This window comes from Danio rerio, chromosome 4 (assembly GCF_052040795.2).
Source record: "Danio rerio strain M-AB ecotype USA chromosome 4, GRCz13ab, whole genome shotgun sequence".
Classification (NCBI taxonomy): Eukaryota; Metazoa; Chordata; class Actinopteri; order Cypriniformes; family Danionidae; genus Danio; species Danio rerio.
In genome coordinates, this window is record NC_141024.2 from 40,300,809 (window position 1) to 40,316,979 (window position 16,171).

At 40.2% G+C, this 16,171-nt stretch overlaps 1 protein-coding gene and 1 pseudogene across 2 annotated transcripts in view; both read left to right on the top strand.

The window, feature by feature from the left end:
- LOC148680587 (uncharacterized) overlaps positions 1-16,171 on the top strand; it is a 232,162-nt pseudogene that overhangs the window by 155,289 nt on the left and 60,702 nt on the right. The gene's annotated exons all lie outside the window — the stretch shown is intronic.
- LOC137491343 (uncharacterized) overlaps positions 1-16,171 on the top strand; it is a 32,269-nt gene that overhangs the window by 14,418 nt on the left and 1,680 nt on the right. The window contains exons 7-11 of the mRNA XM_088650130.1: positions 2,058-2,231; positions 2,997-3,170; positions 3,711-3,884; positions 8,221-8,394; positions 9,215-9,261. Of these exons, the coding sequence (XP_088506256.1) occupies positions 2,058-2,231; positions 2,997-3,170; positions 3,711-3,884; positions 8,221-8,394; positions 9,215-9,261 (743 nt within the window). The remainder of the gene's footprint in view (positions 1-2,057; positions 2,232-2,996; positions 3,171-3,710; positions 3,885-8,220; positions 8,395-9,214; positions 9,262-16,171) is intronic.

Sequence of the window (16,171 nt, forward strand, 5' to 3'; positions counted from 1 at the left end):
AATAGTATATTTTTAATGAAATAAATATTCTTGTTCTGAAAATGTCCATGTGTCTGGAGTAGGGATGCACCGATATGGATTTTTTGGCCGATACCGATAATTCTTCAGACATGGGGGCCAGTAGCCGATATATATATAGGCCGATAATTATAAATATTTTAAATTGTTATATATATAAATATGTAATGTATATATAAATATAAAATGTTATATATATATATATATATATATATATATATATATATATATATATATATATATATATATATATATATATTTTTTTTTTTTTTTTTTTCTCCCAGAGATGGGTTGCAGCTGGAAGGGCATCCGCTGCGTAAAAACTTGCTGGATAAGTTGGCGGTTCATTCCGCTGTGGCGACCCCGGATTAATAAAGGGACTAAGCCGACAAGAAAATGAATGAATTAGTGTTATATTTTTATACAGCAAAGTTCATAAAACATTGAACTGCTTTTATAAACTGAACAGTCTATACTCAAAGCAAAAAAAGCTATAACTTCAAAATTGCAAGGTGATTATAGACCTATATTCACGATTTCACATAAATCTGCATGCAAAAAAATTTCCTTTTCTTCATAGCAAATTAACATGCAAGTTGATTGTTGCATAAAAATAATAGTTTAAATAACAAAATGGTATTTAATTAACAAGCAAGTTAAATACATTTAAATAACATGAAAATGAAAGCTAAGGACTGAAACCAGCTCAAATGGTCATGAATAAAACATGTTACAGTGATGTACACATCTACAAATACGTCATGTCCGAAAAAGCCTTTATCAGAGGTGTTTTGACAGTTCAGAGCCACCGTACAAGCCAACAGCTAAATACAGAGAGTACGTTTAGAAAAGATTCATCCTATTTTGCGTTTTGACATGTCACATGTAGCTGCTGCTTGTCAATCAGACAACGCTTCTGCGCTCGTTCTTGCCTTCAATCGCGGGAAAATGATTGATGAAAAGTTTATGATAAACCGCTGAGAGTTTCACTCAACTGTAGAGTCAGATTTTGATACAAAACCTGCATTAAGCTGACTTTATGACAAACACAGAGCAGAATATAAAGACAGAATGAGCGGCTAGTTAAGAGCCCCTTTGACTGGATACACCTCTCACCCCCGTGCTACGGTGCTACAGTGTGTGTGTGTGTGTGTGTGTGTGTGTGTGTGTGTGTGTGTGTGTGTGTGTGTGTGTGCGCGGTGACAGCTCTCACGCGAGCTCGTTATAATCAATATGAATATTCCGATCAAACTGAATACTATCTTACATCAACAACACATGACCAGCAACGCGTTGATAATAACAAATAATCAGATTACAAACAACCGTTTTACACGTGTTGTAAAATATGCGGGTCCTTCAACGGGACTGGGCTGCAGTTTGGGGTGTGTGTGAGACAAGAGAGAGAAAATGATGAGGAACGTGGTTACTGAGTTTATTAACTCACAGCAATGCCACGTGAAGAAAGGACGGACTTTAAAGGAATAAACAGTGTGAGGAGAGATCCATTATAGTGCACTGGACAAGTCTGAACATGTTCCACCCACTCGAGCGTGACACGCAGGTCTGTACAATTACGTAATTTATCGGCTTAAATATATCGGCCTAATTAAGACATCGGATCGATTACGATAATCTTAAAAATAGCTTTTATCGGCCAGTAACGATATAGGCGCCGATAAAGCAAGACAATGCTGGACCTCATGTGTCTGGAGTGTGTCAGTAATTCCTGCAATTCACTACAGCTTTGAGTGTGACTCCAAATCCAGTCCTCCATGGGTTAATACATTTGATTTCCAGTGATCATGTCTGTGATTTTGTTGTCAGCACATTCAACTGTGTAAAGAACAAAGTACTTAGTAAGAATATTTCAGTCATTCAGATCTAGGATGTGTTATTTTAGTGTTCCCTTTATTGTTTGAGCAGTATATATATATAGTTTATTTCCAGTGTCACTTTTATAACTGTAGACTGGACTCATAAACACAACACTGCTCATTTCTTACTGCTGATTGTGTTGCTCTTTGTCCTCTACACAGGCTACAGTGCTGTAAACTCACTGTTCAGTGCTGTGAGAGTTTGTCTTCAGCTCTACAATCCTCAAACTGTGTGCTGAGAGAGCTGGACCTGAGTAACAATGACCTGCAGGATTCAGGAGTGAAGCTTCTCTCTGATGGACTGAAGAGTCAACACTGTAAACTGGACACACTGAGGTAAAATAAAAACATCTCCATCAAATAAATGCCTCCACAAATGACTTTTCCATTGTGAAATGCTGTAAAGTCTGATGAGGTAATGAGCATATGCTGTGATGTATTTTATTTCTGTTTATTAATTGTGAATATTGCATATTTAATGTGAAGTCAAATATGAGAAACCCTGTTTATATCAGATATAATATTGCTATTTAGTGTAATTTCTGCTGAAATGATCATTGATTGGTGTTCTTTGGTGTTTTTGGGGCGTCTCTAAATGAGCTGTGTTTCTGCAGATGTTCAGCCCATCACTGAGTCTCTTTATTTACTGATGTTAATGTGTGTAAAGTTATATTCAGTCAGTTTTATATTCATTTCAGGAATATTATTGACTAATATGAAGATGTTCATGTGATTTATTTGGAATAAAGTATGTAAAGTCATATTTTCGGTCTGTTAATATTATATGAGAGACTTGGTTTTTTAACAAATATGAGGATCTGAATGGATTTGAAATATCAGAAATAAAAGAACAGAAATAGCAAAAAAAATAAATCTGTCTGGCCGACTCATTTTGATCCAGAGATCTTTTCTTTAAAAAGTTTATGTAATAATGAAATACAAATGTTTGATCTTCCTCCATGTGACCATTAAAGCAACTCTGAATAGTTAAAGGAGTCTTTTCCTTTTCCCTATGAGGAGAAATCACTCATTATAGGCACTTCAATAATTACATCACACTCACACACAATAATACAGTGTCTTTTACTGTTCTCTACACAGACTACAGAGCTGTAAACTCACTGTTCAGTGCTGTGAGAGTTTGTCTTCAGCTCTACAATCCTCAAACTGTGTGCTGAGAGAGCTGGCCCTGAGTAACAATGACCTGCAGGATTCAGGAGTGAAGCTTCTCTCTGATGGACTGAAGAGTCAACACTGTAAACTGGACACACTGAGGTAAATGATTCTCCACTAAACAACATTAAAAGTGTTTTGATTGAGATGGAAATGTCCAGATATATTTAAGAGCATTAGTGGATAAACAGCAAAATGCTGCTTTTCAAATGAAAGTTGCTCTTTTTCTTAATCAGTTCAGGAAATCAGTGTATTTTAATGATTATTTTACTTAATTACCTCTAAATCTTTATTTATATATTTTTTATTTTTAATGATTATATTTATAGTTTATCTGTGAATTGGTTTATTGGAGCAGATTTGACAGGCTCTGATCATTTGCATTTTGCAGGTTCATAAATATATAAAGTCTCGTGGTCCTCTTATCTGAACCCAAATTTAGCAGTTTTCTCACATTTCAAAGTATTCAATAATATATTAGATGACATTTAATATTCAGTTTTATTTAATAACAATAGTCAATAATTCTAATTGACACAAATTCCAATAGTTTAGTCATATTATTAAACTCATAGTTTGTTTTTACATCAGATAAATGACTGAAATCACACTGTTTATGTAATCTGTGTTCTTCTTTCTCAGATTGGCCATGTGTAATCTCACTGTTCAGTGCTGTGAGAGTTTGTCTTCAGCTCTACAATCCTCGAACTGTGTGCCAAGAGAGCTGGACCTGAGTAACAATGACCTGCAGGATTCAGGAGTGAAGCTTCTCTCTGATGGACTGAAGAGTCAACACTGTAAACTGGACACACTGAGGTAAATGATTCTCCACTCAACAGATACAGTTTCATATTGGGTTACCTGATGTGGAGCCCCATTCAGTGGATTGACAGAAGAAAAAAACAAAACATTTACAGGGTTGTGATTTTAATCATAGCTTTAATAATTTATGTTTATCTATAAATATATTTAAAAGCTTTACTTAGTCTATTATGAAATGTTGCACTTTCAGAGCTTCTCTTTTTCCAATATACCCAAATGTGACTTAAAGTTAAAGGAATCAGTTTATTTTAAGGATCTTTTTAATTAGTTACTTCTATTATATATATTGACAGAAGTTCTTCTGTCAGAAAGGCTGTGTGTGAAGGAGAGTCAGTGCTCATGATTATTGATCAGGTTTCTCGGCTGACAGAATAAAAGTCCCCTAATGCTCCATCAGTGTGAATGTGACTGTCAGGCTGGTGAAAGAGACATTAAGAGAGTGGGTTTGTGTTTGTTTTAGTTAATTTATCATCATCCACAATATAATATACAAATGAAGATCAGGTCATTTTCTGTTGCTCTTTTTACAGTAAAGTTTGATCTACAAGCTGAAGTTTGTGACTGTCAGGGCTGTAGTACTCGAGTCCAGACTCAAGACGTTTCTTTCTATAGTCTAGGACTCACTAATATTCAGACATGAACTTGGTCCAGCAATAGCCATTGGTTGAGTGTGTTTGTCTGGAAAACAGGGAACATCACTGTTAAATCCACTGTGAGTCTAGAATGGGCATTGACACTCTTGTGTGATACGCTTGTCTGCGGCTGCGTCTTATTGCTCCTCCTCCATATGAGTGCCCTGTTCAAGTGCGCATCAGTCACTGTCACTCAGACACATGTGGGACACTGCTCTGTTTCGTAAGACTCCTGGCTGACAGACATCTAGAAAAAAAGTCTGGACACCTGATTAGGGCTGGGCGATGTGGATTTGATTAGATCAGGTTAGATTAGATTAGATAATCCACATTATTGGGGAAAGATAATCTAGTGAAGTGATCAAGTAAATGTCGGCCCAGTCTGTAAGTGTAAATGGTCTAGTAATAACACGATACTTCCCTTTAGATTGTAGATGAATGCGTATGCTAAAACTTTATTTCATGTGTCAGTCGCTCCATCTCACCCACAGGAACAGGCTGACAGACATCTAGAATGACTTTAACACACAAATAAAGCAAACAAAGCTCCAGACATGTGAAGGAGAGATCGGGCCTTTTGCTCATGAGTATAATCTGAGGTTTAGACCCCCTCACACACTTTGGAGAGGAATGTGTGAGTGAAAGAGAAAGCGGATAGTAGTTAATAAATGCGTCTTGATGATGCTGTGATGTAGGGCTGGACGAGAGTGTGAAGCTGCATTGAGTTTGTGCTGGCCATCCTCCAAGATAAGCAGCTCAGCATCTGTCTGTTGCTCTGTCCCGCCTGGGTGTTTTGGTCATTCAGAGTTCACCAGCGCTTCATTCTTCTCCAGTTATTCCTCTTCAGAGATTGTGTGTGTGTGTGTGTGTGTGTGTTAAAAACCCCTGATGTTAATCTAGGGGATGGTGGGGTTTGACATTTATTTAATTAAAATATATTTATACAAACAGTAAATGAGTGCAAAGGACAACCAAAGTAATGCCAAAAATATGTGCTTTTATTTACAATTCCCAAAAGTGAACAACACAATGAATTAATCAAAATAAAGAAAAAGTAAGTAAGGCAAAAATATACTATTTACAATATGAGACAAATAAAGACGGGGAAAAAACAAGAGAGCTGGCAGAAGGGACGCGGGCGGTGCTAAAGAAATGAAAAGAACAAAACCATAACTAAATATAACTCCCCAGAAGCATCTAGCTAACTAACTATGTGAAAACAATATAATTAACACGCAAAGATACTTCCGAGTCCTAGCTATCTACTCTATCTATCTATCTATCTATCCAAAAAGTACAAAGGGTGGCGCTCGTCCCTAACCTAGTGCACTAAACAGTAGAGTAGTCCTATGTGTTGCAAAATGTATGTCACGTGACCTTCTTACCTGTCCGCTTCGTCCAAGCCTCGTAAACAACGTAAACTGAGAATGATATACGAATAACAGACGGATAACGTGCACACAGAAACGAGCAACAACAAAATACACAGTTAGACGGGGTTTTTCCAATGCAACGCATTAAATATGGAAACAATCGACAAAAGCAGAGAAAGAGAAAGAGAAAAAGGCAAGGGAGACAAATCAAGGGACTACTAGCGAATGGTCTGGCGCGCGCTTTTATGACGAGTGGTCTTTACGTAACCGGGGAGGAATGACTGACAGCTGAATGGACCAATGAACGGAACCTGAGAATAATGAAAACAGAAATGAGCAAGAGAGAGAGAGAGAGAGAGAGAGAAAGAGAGGAAAAAACAGAGCACAAATAAATAACTGTGTGTGTGTGTGTGTGTGTGTGTGTGTGTGTGTATCTCATGATAGATGTGAGGGGAGAGACGAGATTATCAGACATCAGTATATCTTTAAAGGCGATTATTAATCAGAGATGGGAAGTAACGAAGTACAAATACTTGGTGACTGTACTGTTTCTGGTCTCAGTACTTTTCTCCACTACTTATTTTTTTGACAACTTTTACTTCTTACATTTTTACACAAATATCTGCACTTTCTACTGCTTACATTTATATATCGGGATTGTTACTTTGGTTTTCATATGTTGGGGGGTGTGATCTAGATTATTTCTTGTCTTGCGCCATTTGAGTGCCTTTTTGATTCAGTTGATTTATTTTTTATCATTGGGAGCCTGCGTGCTGCAGCTTTTTCAACCAAGGTTACTATGCACCATATGTAGGCTAGTTTATGAAGATTACTATGAGAAAGGCACGGATGACTTCTCAAATGAGACAGAGGTAGACAGCGAATTTAACATGACTGATGCTGTCCTGTTTACATGGTAATGAGGCCCATTTTGCTCAATCAGATCACAGGTAAACGAGAGAGACGATCCAGTTGAAATAGGAAATTTAAATGCTTAAGATTGAAATCTTTTGTCCACTTCTGATTATACTGCACTGGATTTCTCTGGTCTTTCGGTCTAATACAGCAAACAAAGAGATATTATGTAAAGATTTGTAAATTCAGTTCTAAAACAATCAAAACATTTAATAAAAACTATATGCATTGAGATTTATTTCCTTTATTTGCAATGAGTTCATATTTCCCTAATACAGAATTTACATTTTTTATAAATTATAGATTTGATTTATTGACCAGGATTTTACATGCATGCCTATAGTGTTGTCTTCAATTACTTTTCAAAAGAATAAAAAAATAAATAAAAAAACATATATTTTCAATATATTTAAAATATTCAAATATAAAATAAAATAATAATAATAATTAATTATATTTTGGACAGAACTCGGTGTAAAATCAAAGGCATTATTTATAAAGACAGACAGGCCTACAAAACTATTTTTAGAGCCTGTCAACATGAATGTCTGCTGATGTTTTAGATCTAACAGCCGCAAAACTACATGATGAATGCTGTGAATTTGCTCCAAGGCGATGATACATTGGTCAACTTCTTGAGCAATGTTGGAGCCATATTGCAGGGTGTGAAGCTGCTTGGCTACTTTCAAAAAATAGGATGTGAGGTTTAGTTATCTACCTATCCTCACTCACTGTCCTTCAGCTTACGCTACAGCCTAATGAAGCACAAAGTTGTCCAGCTAATGTTTACGCAGCAGATGCCTTTCCAGCCATAACCCAGTACTGGAAAACACCCATACACTCTCCCATTCACTTATTCACTAGGGCCAATTTAGTTTATCTATTCACCTATACCGCATGTTTTTGGACTGTGGGGGACACCGGTTATTTACCAACCTAGTGAAACTAAAACATGTAGTAATGGCCACTTTTTGCTTAAGTGCTTTTTTGAAGTTACTTCTTTACTTTTACTTGAGTACAAAAGCATAGTCAGTACATCAACTTTTACCAGAGTCATTTTAAACATGAGTGTGTGTACTTCTACTTGAGTAAAGGATGTGTGTACTTTTGCCATCTCTGTAATTAATAAATATTGTCTGACATCACAAAGCCCTACACCTGATTACACATTTCAGACCTCTGCAACATTTCATTCACTCACTCATTCAGAAGGAGATCATATTAAGATGCTACATTATTTGTGTGAGTGTGTTTGCTGATGCGAGGGCTCGATCAATAAGGAGAGCTAATCAGGATGTGTGTGTTCATCACTGCTGTTGACATGAACAGAAACAGCAGTCAGCATCTTCACAACACAAAGAGATGTGTGATTGTCAAACTGTGTGATGTGGACTATTGCTGTGTTTGTAGATTGTCTGGCTGTATGGTGACAGAGGAAGGCTGTGGTTTTCTGTCTTCAGCTCTGACTTCAAACCCCTCACACCTGAGAGAGCTGGATCTGAGCTACAATCATCCAGGAGATTCAGGAGTCAAGCTGCTCTCTGAACAACTGGAGGATCCAAACTACACACTGGACAAACTCAAGTATGTGGAGCAGCACTGGCCTTGTGCTTTTACACTGAATGGCTTTAAAAAGACACTAGAAAGCTCTTTTGTGATCAGCTTCAGTTTTCTGTGAGGGTTATGGGGTGAGGACAGACAGAAGATACAGCTTGTAGAGTATTACAGTCATGTCTATGAAGAGCAAATCATTGAGTGTGAAATGAATCTCCTCTGTAAATGTTGGAGTGTATTGGCTCAGTTACAGTGACATTAAGCGGGACACACTGTACAGTTTCAGCATTTGAGCTGAGCAGAGAAACCTCTTCCTCCATTTCTGCTGAAGAATCCTACAATATCAGGTCAGGAATAGGGTTGGGGATTGAAGATGGATTCAGATTCTGGAATCAGACACTTGGATTAATGTTCAGACTCTTGTTCTAAAATCAACATCTGGATTCCTCTTCTCCGTGCACACATGTGTATTTTTCACTTGCTAATCTGTCAGGAACTTGGGCGCTGGCGAGCAGCTTTAATAATCTGAACATAGTTTAGAGATGGACTGCAACATGTGCTCAAAGGCTGCATGTGCTGAAGAACGATGGCAAAGCTAAGTGTGATCACTGTAATAAATGAATGTTGCAGCAGGGTGTCTCCATCAACATGAGCAGTATCTGCGCTCGCTTCACCAACAGCAGAGGAAAAGAACGCACTGTGTTACATTCATTGTGCATCCCGGCTCAACCAACAAGTGTTGTGTGTTTTAGCTCAAGAGTTTGTAGCTGAGCAGCTCAGTGCTAGCTTTAGCTTATTAGCTGAGGGGGAAACTAAACAGCTCATTCTCTCCATCTGTGTGTGTTTACAGTCTGGATCATGGAGGACACACGAGGATTACAGCAGGACCACGCAAATGTAGGACTACAAACACACACACACACACACACACACACACAAAAAGATTACAGCAGGACTGCACAAATGTAGGACTACACACACACACACTCATGTGCGCGCAGACTCACACAAACACTCTCACACACACACTCTCACACACAGACATGCACGCACGCACACACACACACACACACTCTCTCTCTCTCACACACAGGCATGCATGTACGCATGCACACACACACACAGACACACACACACTCAAACTCACGCACACACACACACACACACACACACTCTCTCTCTCACACACACAGGCACTCAAGTACGCATGCACACACACAGACACACACACTCTCCCACACAAACACACACACACACTCTCTCTCACACATGCACATACACAATCACACAGACACTCACACATGCGTGCACACACACACACATACACTCACACACACACACGCTCACACACAAACAGTCTCTCACACTAGCGCACACACTCTCTCTCTCTCTCTCACACACACACACACACACACACACACACACACACAAAAAAAAAAACTGAGTTCAAACCAAACAAATCATGTCTAAACCAAAAACAGAACTCTATGAAATGACAAGACAGACCACATTTATAGCACAGGGACTAGTCCACATTAAACAAGAAGGGGGAGACAAAAACATACAATTTACAAATACAATAAACTAAGCCAAACATCTAAATACAAATCTAAATTTAAGTTAAATAAATTCTAAAAAAGGCAAAACTAAATATAAATCTGAATAAACAAACATTGCAAATCATTATTGAACCTAAACTAAACATGAGCTCTCCCTCCAAGCCATTAAGCCAATGGTATCGGCAGGCGGAACCAAAAGTTGGCATCTTGCGGCACGTCGGACCTTTAGTTGGGCGGACCACACCCGGAAACTCTGGCTGTTTCTCAATTCCATGAACGCAGAGAACGGACTTGGGTTCTTGTGGAGAGCGGTCTTGCCAGGTGTCCTCGGAAGAACGAGCTCAGGAGACCGCGAGGGCAGAGAACGCGTCCTTTGAGAAATGGGATGCTGCGTTCATCCTGATGGTCACATGACCTTCACGTGTTTAAAATGGAAATTATTTAAACATTACAGCATTCATACAACGATTAATTGTTTTTCCCCTCTTCAAAATATATACTTTGCATAAAAACATTATAAATATGCTCTGCACAATATAAATAAAACAGATTTTAATACGATTTTCAGCAAACAAACAACCCCTAATCTGTTTATTCCTATATTAAGATGTCCATGTTAATGTTTATTTTCACAGTTTCATTTAGGGAAACTCCTGAGGTAAATAAGTCATATCTCTGAACTTTAATAATAAATCTAAATAAAATGCTGCGCTTCCCACCTCCAGTCGCAATGACTTCTGTGACTTCCAGAGCGAGTTCGGTGCTCAAGTCTGCATCAGTGCGTCCTCGATATCAAGAACACATCCGGGAAGTTTCACGCGTCCTCCGTACTTGCGGTCTTGAGTATTGGAACTGAACTTGGGCAGCTGATGATGACGTTGCACGAGAACACGAGGACGCAAGACCGCTGAAGAACACATATTGAGAAACAGCCTCTGTTCCTCGTCGGCACTGCAGCACGGTAACTTAAACTCAAAAGAAAACTAAATTAACAAAACATACAGTACAGATAACTGATTTTGTGTGCACCCAAAATAGTAATAAATGTACTGTGAATAATAAAGAAAGGTAATAAAAAAAACGAAAGTGTGTGTGTCTTATTAAACTTACATATGAAAGAAACGAAATGTATAAACACAATAACTGAAATTATTGTGACCAATAAATAATCTTAAATGAATATGTATAGCATGTGTGTGTGTGTGTGTGTGTGTGTGTATGTTTGTGTATGTATGTGTGTGTGCATGCCTCACTCTCAATGTGTGGCCACCACACTGGCCATCACATACTCCCTCCCTTCAGAAATGTCACTGGCACATCGGGACAAGTAGTCAGCCGTAAGGTTTTCTTTGCCAGGGACATGTCTGATAATAAACTGGAAGGGCTGCATGGCCAGATACCAACAGTCGTATTACCCGCTGGTACCTTTCATTTCTTGAAGCCATTGTAGAGCTTTATGATCAGTCTCCAGTATAAACTCCTGGCCTAGCAGATAATACTTCAAAGAGTCGAATGCCCACTTCACAGCCAAGCATTCCTTTTCCACAATGGAATAGCGAACTTCTCTGGGGAAGAGCTTTCGACTCAAGAAGGCCACTGGGCGTCGAGTGTCAGTGCTCACCTGCTGCAGTACAGCTCCCAGGCCTCGATCTAAAGCATCAGTTTGCAAAACAAAGGGTTGGTGGAAATCAGGGTTATGCAAGACAGAATCTCTACTCAAGGCCTTTCTGAGATCTTGGAACGCTGCAACAGTTTCTTGGGTCCACTTCAGTTGATTGGGACTCCTTGAACCAACCATGTCAGTCAATACTGCAGCCCGCCCAGAAAAGTTGGGAATAAATCTGTGATAAAACCCAGCCATACCCAAAAAGGACCTTAACTCCTTACGAGTTTGTGGCTGTGGACACCTTTCAATGGCCCGTACCTTCTCCACCTGGGGTTTGAGCACCCCTTTACCGATAACAAACCCCAAGTACTCTGTCTCTGCCTTTGCTATGGTACACTTTTGGGGGTTAACTGTCAGGCCGGCTGCCTGAAGGCGTTGCAGGACTTCTTGGAGATGCTGCAGATGTTGCTGCCATGTGTCACAGTACACCACAATATCATCCAGATAAGCAGCTGTAAATGGTAGTCCTCGTAGTACCTGGTCCATTAGTCTTTGGAAGCTGGCCGGTGCCCCATGCAGTCCAAAGGCTAGAACCTTAAAATGGAATAGGCCCCAGGGTGTTTTAAACGCAGTGAGTTCTCTGGACTGTGGAGTCAACGGAATCTGCCAATTACCTTTTGAAAGATCAATGGTGGTAAGAAACTTTGAGGTGCCCAGTAGATCAGTGAGATCACTGATTCGTAGAGTAGGGTAAGCATCAAACTTGGTCACAGAGTTGAGGTAACGAAAGTCTATACAAAACCTTATAGACCCATCCTTTTTCGGAACAAGGACCACAGGGTGGCACCACTCGCTTTTAGAGGGTTCTATAATTCCCAGCCTCAGCATCAAATCCACCTCCTCTTTCAGCGCTTCTTGGAGACGTTCAGGGACCCTGTAACTCATTCTTCGAACTACAGCATCGGGTTTCAACTCAATATTATGTTAAATCAAGGTGGTAAAGCCAGGGTATTCTGAGAAGACTTCTGGTAAACAAATTTCTCTCACCTCATGCTGTTGCTGTGGGGACAGGTGACTCAGATCCACATCTCCTAGAGCTGACTGAGGCAGAAATACTTCAGAATCATCCTCTTCTTTGACTTGCTGGATCATCAAGCTGTGGCTAGATTCAGGAGGATGAGGAAACCATTCTTTAAGCAGATTTATATGCGGAGTACGTGTAGAATGAGCATGGTCAGATAGAGCAACTTCATAGGTGGTAGGACCTAGTTTCCTTTTAATTTCATACGGCCCCTGCCATTTTGCAAGCAGCTTACTTTCATGACTGGGCAACATCACGAGTACCTTCTGACCGGGCTTAAACTGCCGCTCCCGAGCGGATTAATCGTACCAGGTTTTCTGGCGTGTTTGAGCCTCTGCCAAATGAGACTGAGCTAGTGCAGACATCTTTTGCAAACGTTCCCTCATCTGAATCACATAGGATGCTACATTAGCTTCATCATTTCTCTGTGGGTTTCCCTCCCAAACTTCTCAGAGTATTGCTAAGGCACCTTTGACTTCATGACCATAAAGCAACTCAAACGGGGAAAATCCAGTGGAGGCTTGTGGCACTTCCCTGTAGGCAAACAGAAGATATGGGAGCCATTGATCCCAATCAGTGCCAGACTCACCAACAAACTTGCGTAGCATCTGCTTTAACGTCTGGTTAAATCTTTCGGTTAACCCATCTGTCTGGGGATGATAAGGAGTGGTTCTCAAACTCTTGATGCCCAGCAACCTATAGACCTGCTTCAGAAGATTTGACATAAAATTAGTTTCTTGATCTGTTAGAATTTCACTTGGAAATCCAACTCTGGAGAACAATTGCACTAGACAGGTAGCTTCGTACTTGACCTTAATTGATCTTAAGGGAAACACTTCGGGATACCTAGTGGCATAGTCAGTCACTACAAGCATAAATCGGTTACCTGAACGACTCTTCTCCACTAGTCCAACTATGTCCATTCCCAGTCTTTCGAATGGAGTGCCTATAAGTGGCAGTGGTTGGAGAGGGACCTGCCTTGGGCAGTCAGAGGACACTTTTTGACATTCAGGGCAGGTTTTACAGTACTGGGCTACTTCTTAGTTCAGACTAGGCCAATAGAAGTGTTTTCTGATCCGGGCGATGGTTTTATGTTTCCCCAGGTGGCCAGCCCAAGGAATCGAGTGACCCAGAATAAGGATAACTTCACGGACACACATTCATACAAAATCTTTCCTTTGTCTCTCCATCAACAGTTTTTCCATCTTCCTGCTTTGCTCTCTCCAGATAAGGAACAAGACTGGCATCCTCTTGTTGCATCTGCACAATTTTGACCGGCAGCTTAAACTTCAGCAAATTTATCAACAGGCATTACGGAAGCATTATATTGAATTTTCTTAAACCGTCGTCTGGATTTCCTAGGTTTAGTTGAGCCATCGATTTCTGCATCAAAGAATGGTAGAGTAGCAAGCAACTCTTTACTTTCGTCTCTCTTATGGCTCTGGGCTCGAGTAACAACTATGTTACTGGTGGATGGTGGCTGCAATAAGTCCCACAGTACTGGCAGGTCATGCCCCAAGACTAAAGGGAAAGGTAAGTTGTCAGCTACACCGACCTCCAAGAAGTAAGTCTGACCTCTTACCTTCAGATAGACCTCTGCGGTGGGTAGTAGCTTTTCGTCACCATGCACACAGCGGACAGCCTTCAGGTTGGTGTAGCGAAGGAGGGCTGGAGAAATGCACTTCATGTGAACCAAAGTCTGATCACTCCCGGTATCAACCAAAGCAATCATTTCCTTTCCATTCATCTCAACAGTGGTGCTTGCTGGTAAGCATTCAGCTTTAGGGGCTGGCTTTGCAAGATGCCTGGGCACATAACACAGTTGAGTATTCTTGATTACATTTGTAGGGCACATGGGCTTGGTATGACCTTCTTGATTACATAGGTAACATATTGGCATTTTCCCATAATCCTTAGGAGCATTGAAAAATGCAGGCCCTCCTCCAAGAGGCCAGGGAGACAGGCAGTGCGTTTCTACCAGCACCAGGGAAGTTTCTCATAGACTGCTGGGAGGGATTTGCTCTCCGGTCATCTCGGCTGGATTTCCATCACCAGGACTGATTTCTCTGACGTGCTCCCACAAACACATCTGCTAGTGTTGCCGCTTGTGAAGCAGACTGTGGATCATGTTCTCGTACCCACACCTGTAGCTCTGGAGACAACATTCTCAAGTATTGTTCAAGAATGATCACTTCACCGATTTCTTCAATATACTTACTTTTTGGCTGCATCCATTTCCCATACAGTTCTTTTAACCTCACATATAGTTCTTTAGGGCTTTCAAGGTGCTCAACTTCAAGAGACCGAAACCTCTGCCTGTAGGTTTCTTGACTGATGTCATATTTCCTTAATACTGCAGATTTAAGTTCATCATAATTCAGAGATTCTACAACATCCATGTGAACATAAGCAGCCCGAGCCTTACCCGTCAGAAGGGGAATCAGATGAAATACCCACTCCTCTTTTGGCCATCGGCAAACTGCTGCCATTCTCTCAAAGGTAATTAGGAAATGCTCAATATCATCACCCTCAGACAACTTTTCCAATTAAGGCTCTTTGAGTTGGCACTGACCTGTATCACGGGCTTCAGCTCCCTCTCTCCAACAGGTTCTTGACTGAGATAATGGCCAGCTTGGACCAGCACCCTCATCCGGGTGATCCAAATCATTTTGAGGTGTTACCAAAGTATTTGGAACAGGAGTTGTGCGGGCCTGCACCTCCAGCTGCAACAGCCCAAACTGATGTTGGAGAGCTTTGAATCGGCGTTCCTGCTGGTTCAGCTCTGCCATCCTTTGTGCTTCCTGAGCCTCCATTTTTGCCATGTGAGCTCTCAACAAGCCTGTCAAGTCAGTTATTGTTGGTTTAGTGCATTCAGTCTCCACATCAAATTGTCTTACCTCCTGTAATTCTTCATCCCCCAGCTCTTGTGCAACTTCATCCAGTTGCTCCACTGAAACAGCCTTTGGGGCTCCTCTTCGTCCTCCTCGGTTCATGGCCAGGAAAGTTTACTAAAGCAAAAAAATCTATGCCCCCTACTGGCGGAATCCCACTTCTGACACGACTTGTGAGGGACCGAGCCAGCACGTACAGTAAAGGGCATACAAAAAAGAAGATTTTCAAAAATAATTATTTTTAATAAAGTCAAAAAGGTTCACAAAAAGTTCAAAAATAAATTAATTAAATAATTAAATCAATTGAAAGAACAATAAACTAAACAAGGAAAACAAACTGAGTTCAAACCAAACAAATCATGTCTAAACCAAAAACAGAACTCTATGAAATGACAAGACAGACCACATTTATAGCACAGGGACTAGTCCACATTAAACAAGAAGGGGGAGACAAAAACATACAATTTACAAATACAATAAACTAAGCCAAACATCTAAATACAAATCTAAATTTAAGTTAAATAAATTCTAAAAAAGGCAAAACTAAATATAAATCTGAATAAACAAACATTGCAAATCATTATTGAACCTTATCTAAACATGAGCTCTCCCCCCAAGCCATTAAGCCAATGGTATCGGCAGGCGGAACCAAAAGGTGGCATCTTGCGGC